The sequence below is a fragment of the Polyodon spathula genome, chromosome 5, assembly GCF_017654505.1.
Source record: "Polyodon spathula isolate WHYD16114869_AA chromosome 5, ASM1765450v1, whole genome shotgun sequence".
In the NCBI taxonomy this organism is placed as follows: domain Eukaryota; kingdom Metazoa; phylum Chordata; class Actinopteri; order Acipenseriformes; family Polyodontidae; genus Polyodon; species Polyodon spathula.
In genome coordinates, this window is record NC_054538.1 from 28,830,950 (window position 1) to 28,844,306 (window position 13,357).

The following is a 13,357-nucleotide window of genomic DNA, read 5'->3' on the forward strand; positions in this document are numbered from 1 at the left end:
CCCCTACCTTTTTTTTTTTTTTTTTTTTTTTTTTTTTTTTAAGGTATCTGTGACCAACAGATGCATATCTGTATTCCCAGTCATTTGAAATCCATAGATTAGGGCCTAATGAATTTATTTCAATTGACTTCCTTATATGAACTGTAACAGTAAAATCTTTGAAATTGTTGCATGTTGCGTTTATATTTTTGTTCAGTGCATATTAGTGCATATCTGCAGTTAGCAAAGACAGAGAACTCCAGGTTTGTGTCTGTGACTGGAGCAAGGCAACATCAAGGGAGAATGAAACGCTTAAGGGAAAAGGGACAGGGGCCTCGCATTGATCAGTACTTCTTACGAAGTCAGTCAAGTCAGTCAAATGAAATCCAGCAACAGGAAGCAAACCACAGTTTGCAGGATATCAGCACTCCTGTCATAAACATGAGGAGGACTTGCATGGATACAACTAGTGAAGCACATAATGATATTTGTGAACCCGGTCAGATGAACCAATGTAAGACACAGAAGAACCACAACAGGCACAAGGCTGGAGTTAAATGGCCAAGAGCTTGTGAGTAAACTGCGTGGGACACAGTAAACATGGAAAGGTTAAGCGGAACAGTTGAAAAAAAGCTGGATACATTTGGGGACATCATCTACGCATATGGAAGCGAAAGGTTTAAGTTGAAAAAAAGAAGGAAAAAGTACAAATTATTCCTGGAAAGTCTAGATGGCAGCAGGAGATTGAACGCTTAGAGAAAGGAGGCAGCTGAGGAAGCATTGGAGAAGAGCAGAACAAAGTCAGAAGGAAGGACTCAATCTGTTGCAAAGGGTCATAAAAGATAAGCTTGCAACAATGCGCAGAGCTGAGCGCCTACAGAAACGCTACAAAAAGGAGCATGCAAGAACTAACTTTTATAAAGATCCATTCAAATTTGTAAAGACGTTATTCACCAGTGAGAAAAATGGCACACTAAAATCATCTAAGTTTGAGCTGGAGAGATATTTGGAGGAAACACAGATTCAGAAAGGCAGGAGCCTATGTCAATTCCTTCCTATCAATCCACCTGAATACCAAATGGAGAACTGTGCACCTAAGTGGAAAGAAGTAGAGCAAGCTGTGAAAAAAGCAAGGGTGTCATCATCTCCGAGTATACAGGAGTGCTTCTGAAGTGCTATGAATCCTGTGGAAATTGATAAACGTGGCATGGAAGAACAGGTTGTACTAAGAGCATGGCACCGAGCTGGTGGAGTCTTTATACCAAAAGAAAATGATTCTACAAGCATCAGTCAGTTTCACCCTATTTCCCTAATAAACATAGAAGGCAAAATTTTCTTCAGCATTATTGCTGAGAAATTGTCAACCTACCTATTAAAGAACTGCTTCATTGACACTTCAGTACATTCCAGGTTTCCCAGGATGCTTAGAACACATCAGTGTAATCTGGCAATGAATTCAATCAGCTGAAAAGGAGAGGAAGGAGCTCTATGTGACATTCTTGGATTTGACTAATGCATATGGTTCAGTGCCACATCAGTGTACCAATGACAATAACACATTTAGTGAAAGCCTACTTTGGAGATTTGCAATTTAGTTTTTCAACTTCAGAATTCAGCACTACATGGCAATGCCTAAAAGTTGGAATAATGGCACGATGCGCCATTTCTCTACTGACTTTTACCATGGCAATGGAAGTAATTATTAGGGCATGAAAATGGGTAGTGTAAGGAGAGCGCTTGGCTTCTGGAATGCGATTACCACCAATACGAGCACACATGGATGACATGACAACAATGACTACAACAGTAGCCGGTTATTGGGCAAATTAACCAATAACATTGAATGGGCATGAATGCAATTCAAGCCCACTAAATCAAGGAGCATCTCCATAATCAAAGGTAAAGTAGTAGATAAAGGTTCTACATTAAAATGCAATACCAACAGTGTGAGAAGCCAATGAAAAGTCTTGGGAGATGGTACGACAGGGATCTAAAGGGCAGTTTGTGTGGGAGAAGTTAGACAACAAGCAGTAGAAGTGTTGAAGAGCATAGACAGCAGCACTTTAGCAGGCAAAATGAAACTCTGCTGCTTTCAGTTTGGTCTACTGCCAGGACCGCTGTGGCCACTGACTGTGTACGAGGTTTCCTTGACAACAGTAGAGAAGCTGGAAGCTTTAATCAGTTCACACGTCAGGAAATGGTTGAGAGTTCCACGCTGCCTCAGCAGAGTGGAACTTTATGGTAAAAGAATACTGCAGATAGCAGTCTCTGCTCTAATCGAGGAGTTTAAGTGTGCCAAGGTCCGACTGGAAATGCCATTAGTAGATTCACGTGACAAATGCTTAAGGGAGGCAGCACCTGTGTTGAAAACTGGAAGAAAGTGGACGGCAAATAAAGCTGTCGAAGATACTAAGGCTGCCCTTTGAATCAGTGATATTATGGGGCAAGTTCAGCATGGAAGAGGAGGCATGGCACAAGACAACCCCAGATCAACAGAGGAAGCTTGTAGTCAACGAGGTGCAAAAGCAGGAGGAGAGGATGAGGTGTGTAAAGGCCATTTCCCAGGCCAAGCAGGAAGAATAGATGAGATGGGAAAGAGTGTTGAACAACACAAGATCGGCTGGCAAGACCTCTGGACAATGGAACAGAGCAGGATCAGTTTCCTCAGCAGATCAACATATGATGTTCTCACATCACCACAGAACATAAACCTCTGGGTGGGTGAGGATCCCTCATGCCCTTTGTGTTCATCAACTGCAACATTAAGGCACATTTTGACAGGATGTAATGTGGGTCTTAGTCAAGGACGGTTTACTTGGCGCCATGACCAGATGCTACGATGTTTGGCCTTAGCTTTGGCAAAACTTAACTCTGGGATCTCTAAGGATAACTTGAGCTGATCAAATAATGGGTATTTAATTGCATTTCCATAAGGAAGCACAGTAGTTTAAACAGAAATAAACAATTTATTTAGACATGTTTTTAAACAACTTCTGGCAAAAATCTTGTTTATCTAGAGTACTGCAAAAAATTTGTTATATATTTTGCTAAGTATATATTTTATTTATTATACACCACATGCAAACAATGCACATTTAGTATAACTTGCTGGAAATAAGGCTGTTTTACTGAAAACCAATAGGAAGAATTGAAAGTAGGACCTTGTTTTAAAGGCCTCAATCTCCTCTTTCCAATGACTGTCGTAAGCAGCAGGGTTGTCTCTCACAGTACCTGAGTAAAAAGATGTAAAGAGCCAGGTCTCCGAAAGTATATTTAACATTGGGCAGTCCCTAAAATCAAGCACTGTATACTGAGAGCTGGACTATAGAACAGCAGGTAAGGGAATGCTTCAAGCTATTAATGTAAACAATCTCCCCAATCTCCCAGCAAGAGCCCTGTAGAGGTATTGTGCACATGTGAATACATAACATAAAAAATATTAACAATACACATAACAATATATCCATATCTGGGACCTTTTGGATTTGACTGTGACCCTTGAAAATATGAAATTGAATTTTGCTGCCATCCTGTATCTTTACATTTGTATTTCCTTTTTAAGCCTAGGTTGCATGTTTGTAGATTCACTATTGTGAATTTGAAGGAAAAATGTTTAACTACATAAATATTATACAATAAGCAAGTATTGTACTAATGTTTTATTGATGCATGGTGCCAGAGGGAGATCTGTTGATCTTATCTTCATCAGGGTCCTCTTGTGATGCTGCTGAGGAAGGCCTTGTCCTAAAACAGACAGGCTAAAAGAATTGAATCTATTCAGTCTTGAACAAAGAAGACTATGCGGCGACCCAATTCAAAATTCTAAAAGTTATTGACAGTGTCGACCCAAGGGACTTTTTCGATCTGAAAAAAGAAACAAGGACCAGGGGTCACAAATGGAGATTAGACAAAGGGGCATTCAGAACAGAAAATAGGAGGCACTTTTTTACACAGAGAATTGTGAGGGTCTGGAATCAACTCCCCAGTAATGTTGTTGAAGCTGACAACCTGGGATCCTTCAAGAAGCTGCTTGATGAGATTTTGGGATCAATAAGCTACTAACAACCAAACGAGCAAGATGGGCCAAATGGCCTCCTCTCGTTTGTAAACTTTCTTATGTTCTTATCTTCTTCTCATGCATTTAATCAGGTGCATTTGACCTGATGAAACACTGTATACACATGTCAGCATGAATACCCAGGTTTCTTTAAACATGGTAAGAGTTTCATTCATGGGCTTCACACTGAATAGGGTATGTGGAAAACTAGTCCTTTCTTACTGAATCATTCCATAACCAAAAAAGAATTGTTGACTTGTTTTTACCCTTTTAAATATTACTCAAAAATTGTCCGTTTTTGACTGCTGCTGATGTAGAACAGACTTTTTATATGCTTGCTATCAAAATGTACAGGCTTTCATTTCTAACCATGTCCATTTCCTCCACTTCTATTTTCAACACTCCCTTCCTGTTGATAGCATTTGTAAAACAGGAACAGGAAATTGAATGTGAACAGAACTAAAAACAAAACAAAACAAAAAAAGTCTGATATTTGATAGACAACTGTTAAGTGTTTTAAAGTATTTGTACTATTTTAGTAAATGAAACGGTATTAAAATTAATAATGTTTTTTTTTTTATTATTACTGGCTGCCAGGATGTGAGTGGTGTGGGGAAGAATAGAATGTCCCTTTTTTTTCACAAAGGTTTCCTTCTACCATCAATGGACAAAATGAACAATAAACACAGTGTCCAGGGTGCAGGTGCTCATGCTCCATGGCGTTGTATCCAAGTGAAAAGAAGTGGCAGTGTAGGTGCTCCGGGTGGTTGTGCTGGCTGCGTAGCTTCAGCTCCTGTGGTCTCCGTCTGCCAAATACAAAACCAAAACAAAACAAAAGCGCTCCAGTGCGTTACTGTTTCATCGTAAGGGTCTGTACTCAAATAGCTGCACCCCCTTAATACTGCTAAACTCATCCCTGTAATCAGTGCAGTGTCATGCTCTGATCACAGTACAGCTGTTCAGCAGTCTTACAACTAAGGCCTGTTCCCAAGATGGCCGACTTCCGGTTCTGTCCAAGATCGAGTCGGCCCATCGCTGTGAAGGCGTACCACCAACCTTGCTTTGTAGATTTGCGGATTTCCTGCTCTCCCGTTCACACTGGCTCAAAAAACTTTTTCATCTTTTGGAGGTCTATACAAAAGACAGGAATGCTTTATACACCACAGAGGCCTTGTGTTTGACACATAGGTATCAAATGGTATTGTAGTGAGCACTGAGGTAATTGACACACAAACCAAAGCTCTTTCAGGTACAATGCGGTTTTTGTTGGCAGCTAACAACTACCACTATCCACTCACTTGCTCTCCCACAGCACCCAAGCCTCCCCAGAGCACTACACCGACTCCCAGGGTGACACACACTCAAACAAAGGCAAACACAGAGCAGAGTCAACCATCTCAGAATTATACAACACAACAATATAGACAATAAATGTCACTATGAATGCTAATAAACAGTGCAATAACAACAACAATGAACATTTTCCCCAAAACACTTCTTAATCCCAGCATCCTCTTTACCTCATTTGCATGCCAGCCCCCTTCCAGGAGAGACTGACTCCTACACAGCCCCCATCGAAGGGGGCAAACAGACAAGAACGCTGGCCGTGCCTGCATCAGGTGTTGTGGGGCTGGGGGTCACCAGTGGCCAGGGCACTCTGGCCCGGATCCCCAGCTGGTGATCCCGGAGATTGCTATGAGGGAGGGGTCTTTCCCCCGCTTCCAGGACTGGCCTCTGTGCCGGTTGTGGGGGCAACCAAGTTTGTTCCAGAGTAGTATTGGGCCAAGCAGTCTTGATGGAGCACAACCGCTTGGCCCCAGGTCCACATCTGCACTCAGTAGGTCACCTCAGAGAGCCTCTTGATGACAGCACATGTGCCCTCACAGTGACCGTCCAGCTTGGGGCACAGTCCCACTGGATGCAGTAAACCGAGACTTGTTCCCCAGCCTGTAATCCACTGCCCCAGCAGTGGGTGTAATACATCAGTTTCTGCTGCTGGCCAGCCGATGTAAGGTGCTCCCGAGTGAAATCATTGGCGGTGTCCAGCCGGTCCTACAGCTGCTGGAGGTACACAGGGCCAGCCGTTTCCAGGGTGTGGAGGTGGGGTGACCTGCCAAACAAGATATCCACTGGGGTGCAGTGTTGACTTTTGGACAGCAGTCCAGAAGGCCATTAGGACCAGGGGCAATTAATGATCCCAGTCCTGTTGGTGCTGTGAGGTCCACATAGAGAGTTGGCTGACAAGCATCTTGTTAAAACGCTCCACCAATCCATAGTTCTGCAGGTGAAGCGGTGTAGTCCAGGCTTACTTTATACCCATCTGACCATATATTCCAGCAGTGCCTCCGCGCAGATGGCGGTGCTCTCGTCTGGAATGGCGTAAACCTCGGGCCATTTTGTGAAATAATCCATGGGCACGAGGACATACTGTTTGACCCCCCCTCCATCTGTGGAACTCGTCCCATCGCCACCACTTCGCTCTCATTGTTTTGGAGCTGGGAGGGTGGAGTGGGGGGGAGGAAGGTGGTGGAGCGGCAGTCCCTTGTCTATGCCTCTCCACTGTTGTTTCCCGACGGCTGGACGCTTTCTGATGCCGACGGTACTGGGCAGCAGGCTCCCGCAGTTCCAGCAGCATCTCTCTCCTCCCTCTGGTATGGTTTGCCTTACAACAGCGGCACCCTCATCTCCATCGCTGTCCTCCTCTTCCATTGCTGCATGGCTGTTTTGGGAGCCCAGTCTTGCTCGCCCTCCTTGAGCATGGCTTCAACCCTTTTGGTGTGGGTCAAAGTCTGCTCTAGGAAGGTTGGGATGGCAAACCTACCCTGCTGTAGGAGTGTGGTGGAGGTAAGGCCATGGACTTCTTGTGTGGCCAGTGAGTAACCTGGATCACGTACGCAGCCAGGACCCCAAGTTTCTCCAAGTTTGCGTATGGTGAGGTGATGGCGCAGCGTTGGCGCAGGTCGACAGTAGGCTTCACCTTCCCGAAACAGCGCTTGAAGGACGTGGAGAGGGTTGAAGTCGTTCGGCTCCACCAGGTCTTGGTCGAGCAGCACTTGCATCACCTTCCCCTCCTGCACTATCGCCAGCTGTCCCACCTTCTTCCCAGGAACCCCAGCCATTTTCCAAGCCTCTAGTCAGAACTTCGCTCAGCAAAGTCTGGTCATAGCGGCCGGCCTCATCCTGACGCAACGAGGGGCTGGTCGATGTCCCTGCCACCGCCCCCCCTCAATGCCGCTTCTCCTGGGGCAGCCCACGTCGTCTTCAGCACGGGGTTAGTCAATCAATTTCTTTCCAAAGATAAAACAAAGACAAACCTGTAGGAGGCTGTGTCATCTGGTGGTTAAAGGAAAGGATTTGTAACCAGGAGATCCCCAGTTCAAATCCTGGCTCACTCACTGTGTGACCTTGAGCAAGTCACTTAACCTTGTACTCTGTCTTACAGGACAGACATTGTTGTATGTAACCCTGCAGATGATGCATAGTTCACACGCCCTAGTCTCTGTAAGTTACCTTGGATAAAGTCTATGCTAAATAAACAAACAACAAACAAAAAGGAAGACAGAACTGATATTTAGCAATGCACAACAGTGTGTGTGACATTCACCATCACAAAGTGGAGGCTGTGTGGTCCAGTGGTTAAAGGCCTGTAACCAGGAGGTACCCAGTTCAAAGCCCAACTCATTGTGTGTCCCCAAACTAGTCCCTTAACCTCTTTGTGCTTTCTTTCAGATGAGACATTATTGTAAGTAACTCTGCACTAAAAACAGATGAAGACCTAAATATCATTGCCAGCAATTGTTTTTTTCAAAAAGTACAATGTAAGTAGACTGAAGCTTGTTTGAACAAGGGTTAAAGAAAATAATTACAAATGCTGAGTTTAAATCTAATGCCCATATAATTGATGGGGATTTAATGAAAGTCAAAGGGTGACATGTTTTAAATATGTATAATCAAGATGTTATTTCAGGGTAAATTATCAGGTGGAGAAATTGGTACATTTTAAATAACAATTGAGAATGTAGGCCTCACATTTGCTTTCATATAAAAAAAAAAAAAATGCCAAGTTTCTTACCTTGTTATGGAAATCAGTGATAAGTAACAGCAAGTTCTAATGAGAAAATAAAAATTATAGTAAATAATTACATTTGAGAGCGCCGGAAGGTGGTCAGGGACTGAGCAGTCCTGATATCCGTGGGTAGGTTGTTCCACCACTGAGGGGCAAGGGTGGAGAAGGAGCAGGCTCTGGAAGTAGGGGAGCAGAGGGAGGGTACAGCTAATCTGCCAGTGGCAGAGGAGCGGATGGGGCGAGAGGGGGTGTAGGGAGAAATAATAGTTTGGAGGTAAGAGGGTGTAGAAAGGTCGACACAGCAATAGGCAAGAACAGTAATTTTAAATTGGATGCAAGCGGCGATAGGGAGCCAGTGGAGCCAGAGGAGCAGCGGAGTAGCATGGGAGAAGTGAGGAAGGGAAAAGGCAGGGTGAGCAGTTTTGGATGAGCTGGAGTGAACGGATAGTGGAAGAATGGAGACCGGCCAGGAGGGCGTTGCAGTAGTCAAGGCTGGACAGTACCAGGGCCTGAACTAGGAGTTGTGTACAGTAGTCAGTGAAGAAGAGGCAAATTCTACGTATGTTGCTGAGGAAGAAGCCACAGGAGCATGCCAGAGTAGAGATGTGCTGAGAGTAGGAGAGGAAGGGGTCAAGGGTGAAACTGAGGTTCTTGGTGGATGAGAAATAGAGAGATCAGTGGTGGGGGAGGAAACGGTCTGAATTGGAGAGACTGTGTTTAAGATAACGCGAGTGCATCCAGGAGATGGCCGAAAAACAGGAACAGATACAGGAGGAGATGTGGAAGTCAGAGGGTGGAAAGGAGAGGAAGATCTGGGAATCATCAGCATAGAGATGACATGAGAAGCCATGGGAGGAGATGAGGGAACCCAGGGAGTGGGTGTAGAGTGAAAACAGGAGGGGTCCCAGGACTGAGCAAGAGACAGTGTGAGCCATGTCAGGATACCCAGTACGTGCGATTGGAGAGGTAAGAGGAGAACCAGGCAGAAGAACAGGAGAAGAGAGTGGCAGAACAGCTTCTCCTGTTTGCACACTCTAATTTTAGCTATTAGAAAACTTTCCAAGAGCTTTAAATTAATGACTCTTCATAGCATTTTATTGGGCAAAGGTAATATTATTCGTGGTTGCTTTATTGAACTCCTCATTTAAATATATGTAGTTAGTAACTAAAGTTATTACAGCCCCTAAATGGCAGATAATAGTTCAGAAAAATGCTGTGGTTTAGAGTGGGTAGTGGTTTAAAAAAGTAAAATAATGTTCAAGTTCTGTTTGTTTTTTTCTTGTAATACAGTATCTGGCAGTTTCAGGCATCTGTACAATTCCATGAGGCTCGATTGTTTGGAGGGTTTGGTGCTGAAAGGATGATCTTGAAGTCACATTCACTCAACATAACTCTGATAGTTATTGACCAGGGTGTTATCTTGACAACTGGAGGGAAGAAGCAGAACTACAATGTCAAGTGTAATATATAACCATGTCACAAATCCACATATTTTTTCAGGAAATTTATTTCCTGTGTAATACATAAAGCAATTTTAATAAAAACAAAACATGAAACTTTGTTATATTTTCCTTGCTTTATTTTTTGTTGTTCCAAGTAGATTTATATGTCAACTGTCTCTACTTGTATGAGAATGGGGCCTGCGTTTCCCAATGGAAAAATAACTATGTACCTGCAGCCCTTGGTTTATTATTCTGTTCTTTGTCTTATTTTTATTATATTGGGACTTGCCACAGTAATAGCTACAGATGCAGTCAACCTGAACATGGAAGCTCTTGCTTCTAGTAAAAGAAAACATGTTTTGGTTGAATTTTAATACAAGTTTGCTTCGCCCGTACAAGAATAGCAAACTGTACCCGACAGTAGTCAATATAACATGTACAATGTGTAAGTTTTAGGGAAAAAAAAAGTTATATAATTAAATTGCTTAATGTCACCTTTTCAATGTCTACAATAAGAATACAATCTTATTATTATTATTATTATTATTATTATTATTATTATTATTAATTTCTTAGCAGACACCCTTACCCAGGGTGACTTACAGTTGTATACAAAAAAATACATATCAAGAATTACAGTACAATTAAGAGCAAGATAAAAAATACAATGACTTCAGTCCTAATAAGAGTAAATACAAAACACAGTACGATTTGATATCGGGGCAGTTCAAGAGCAGATAACAGTGTTGATAGTTACATCAGGGTTAGATAGGAGCGCAAGTGAAATACAAAATACTACAGATTGGGTTAAGTACAGGATTAAATACAGTAAAATAGGGAGCAGATAAGTGCAAGTTAAAGTGTATTAAAGGCAGAGTGCTATATTGTCCAGAAGGGAAGAGTTCAGTTTAACAGGTGTTGTCTGAAGAGGTGTGTCTTGAGGAGTCACCGGAAGGTGGTCAGGGACTGGGCAGTCCTGACATCCGTAGGAAGGTCATTCCACCACTGCGGGGCGAGGGTGGAGAGGGAGCGGTCTCTGAGGGCAGGGGAGTGTAGAGGAGGTACAGCTAGTCTTCTAGTGCAGGTGAAGCAGAGAGGTTGGGTTGGGGTGTAAGGAGAGGAGGAGGAGAGGTAGCTGGGTGAAGTCTGATGCCATAACCTTTAGCTTAACAGCATTTACACTTCTAGAGTACCAAGAGGGCAGATAAAATGTACATATATTAAAACTGTAAATGGTAACTACACCCAGAGGTTCTGGATTATTCCATTTGTGCTGGATATAAGTTTTAGGGCAAGTTAAAACATACATAAAGGTTTAAAAAGACATCTCTATTTCATTCATAAATTCCACTTACATTAAAGAATAACATCACTTTATAATGAAAAGGGACCCCTATATTATGAACCAAAGTTAGTTCCAATGTAACTGCATTATTATAAATGACACAAGTGTTGCACAAAGATGAGATAAGGAACATTTTCCAGTACACCTATGGTTCCTCCAAAATAATATTTTAAACCTGGCCTCAATTAATAACCCAGCCTATTTTGAAAGCTAATCTTATTTACTAAATTGCTTTGTTATAGACAGACATAAACCAATGCTGTTAATGAAAACCTTATCCAATTCAGCTGTGCTTATTATGGTAGCCTTGGTTCAGGACAGCATCCAAATCAAAAAAAAAAAAATAATAATAATAATAATAATAATAATAATAATAATAATAATAATAATAATAATAATAATAATAATAATCGTTTGAGTTTAGTTTATGAGTCTTTAACCTTTATCTTTTTTTTTTTTATCAATCTTTTGCCATTTAGAAAAGTATAGGCACCTGAAATCTAAATTCTAGTTATTTAATACTATATTTTTCATACTACATTACTGGTGGAGTACTCAATTAAGTAAGAAGCATTTTTTTTTTTTCAAATACAGAAACAATAACTTAAATGGCACAGTTTTGCTTCCTTAGTTCTGTCATACAGGAACAAACGCTTTATGAATTATGAAAAAATTCTAAATTCTAAATTCAAACTCAAAGTACAACAAAACATTAATGTAATTTACAAATAAAAAAGACAAGGTCAATTCTGAATCTTTTTTAAAGAAGAATGATTTATTTGAGTAAATCACATGGATTTTCATTAATAATAATAATAATAATAATAATAATAATAATAATAATAATAATAATAATAAACCCCACCAACAAACACATTTGAGGTCTTTTAGAGCTGCATAATTATTTCCATATTGAGTCTGCATTTTGTATATCAGTGTTTGATTTTTTTTTTTTTATTTATTATGTTTGACATTAATTTCTGTACCACCACCCACCCTCACAGTAACCTGACTGTAAATATGTAAATAAGATCACCTATTTTTTGTTGCCAAACTATCGTATTGGCCTTGAACTTATTCTCTGTGCCAATACCTCTGGCACTTGGCCATTCACACACTCAAATTTTTCAAAATTCTAAAATAACCCTTCGCGGTAGTCATTCACGTACTCAGTTACTGCTGGCAGAAAGTGAGAAAAAACTAAAAGCTAAGGTTACAAAATGGGACCTACCACACTGGTGCCCACTTTATAAGTAGCTTCCAGAAATGGACTAGTTATGTCACATAAGGGTGCTATTAAGCTGCAATGAACAGAAAGCAGCTCCCTCCTCGATGTGCACAGAATTCTGTTTGCTAGAACATGTAATAGATGAAGTTGAAGCAGCAGTCTCGTAACAATTCTGCATGACTAGATTGATAAGATGACCATTCCTAATGACCGAATTTAGTAAATGCAAGTGATGCATGAAGCACAATACATGCCATGGGTTTCTACCCTGATTGCATTGCTCCACAACCTGTACATATCAATTGCCTCTTAATTTTTAAGTTTCAAGCCTGTTTATCAAAACACTGCTACTGATAAGAAAAGACCCAGTAACAGAAGCATTTGCTTGGGTTGAAAGTCCAAAGCAATAGTTGTTGCCATAGTATTATATGGTTGGAGTCCACTCTTACGCTGTGCAGTAATTTAAACATTAGATAAACTTAATGGCTGCAAGTTCGTGTATCAGTATCATCCAATTATGTCCACTGTACACAATGCACAAGACGCATACACTGCAGGTTATATTTCCCAGGTCTAAACTGACAGCATGGCAAATAGCTCATGAACAGACCAGAAAGTGTGTGGAGGTTAATGGAAAAGATCCAAACAAAACACAGTTTTTTTGCTGTTTTTTTTTAAACTAATCATGTATATTGAAACATCTTGAAAGTGCTCCTATTGGGGGAAAATAAGTGGTCATCTATGAAGTTTTAAACAATTTTTTTCAACAGACAGTGAAGACTGTTAAAGCACATAGCAACAAACTACTACAGTATTGCTTGCCAGGACTGGCACCTACAGTAGAATGGTAACAATGGCTTGCTATGTAGTGACATCAGCTTAGATGGAAGGATCTATAGTAAAAACAACAGGCACTGACAGCCGAGAACCTACTCCCTGTTCTTGTTCCTTCAGTACATTATCAATCAAGGATTTCTCCCTCGGAATATGCCCAATGCTCCATGTTGGTTAAACTGCTGTACCTGCCCAATAGGATTGCAGACACTGGCACATTAACAGTGCTGGCACGCTTACTCATTAGAAATTATGCCAGCTATCTCCTTGTATTAACAGTGGGAGCTGATGTTTTGTTTTCATAAGGGAGTTTATTTTGTGATGAAAGAATAGACTAAAAATAAAAGTCTAGCTTTATTTAAACATTATAAAAATGCTGGGATAAAAACCCATTAAGCTTTACTCT

The 13,357-nt window shown here is 41.3% G+C and overlaps 1 protein-coding gene across 1 annotated transcript in view; it reads right to left on the reverse strand.

The window, feature by feature from the left end:
• Window positions 1–10,557: 10,557 nt before the first annotated feature.
• The window catches only part of LOC121315806, a 51,940-nt gene continuing 49,140 nt past the window's right edge, over window positions 10,558–13,357 (reverse strand). The window contains exon 8 of the mRNA XM_041250248.1: window positions 10,558–10,728. Within this exon, the coding sequence (XP_041106182.1) occupies window positions 10,721–10,728 (8 nt within the window). The 3' untranslated portion in view covers window positions 10,558–10,720. The remainder of the gene's footprint in view (window positions 10,729–13,357) is intronic.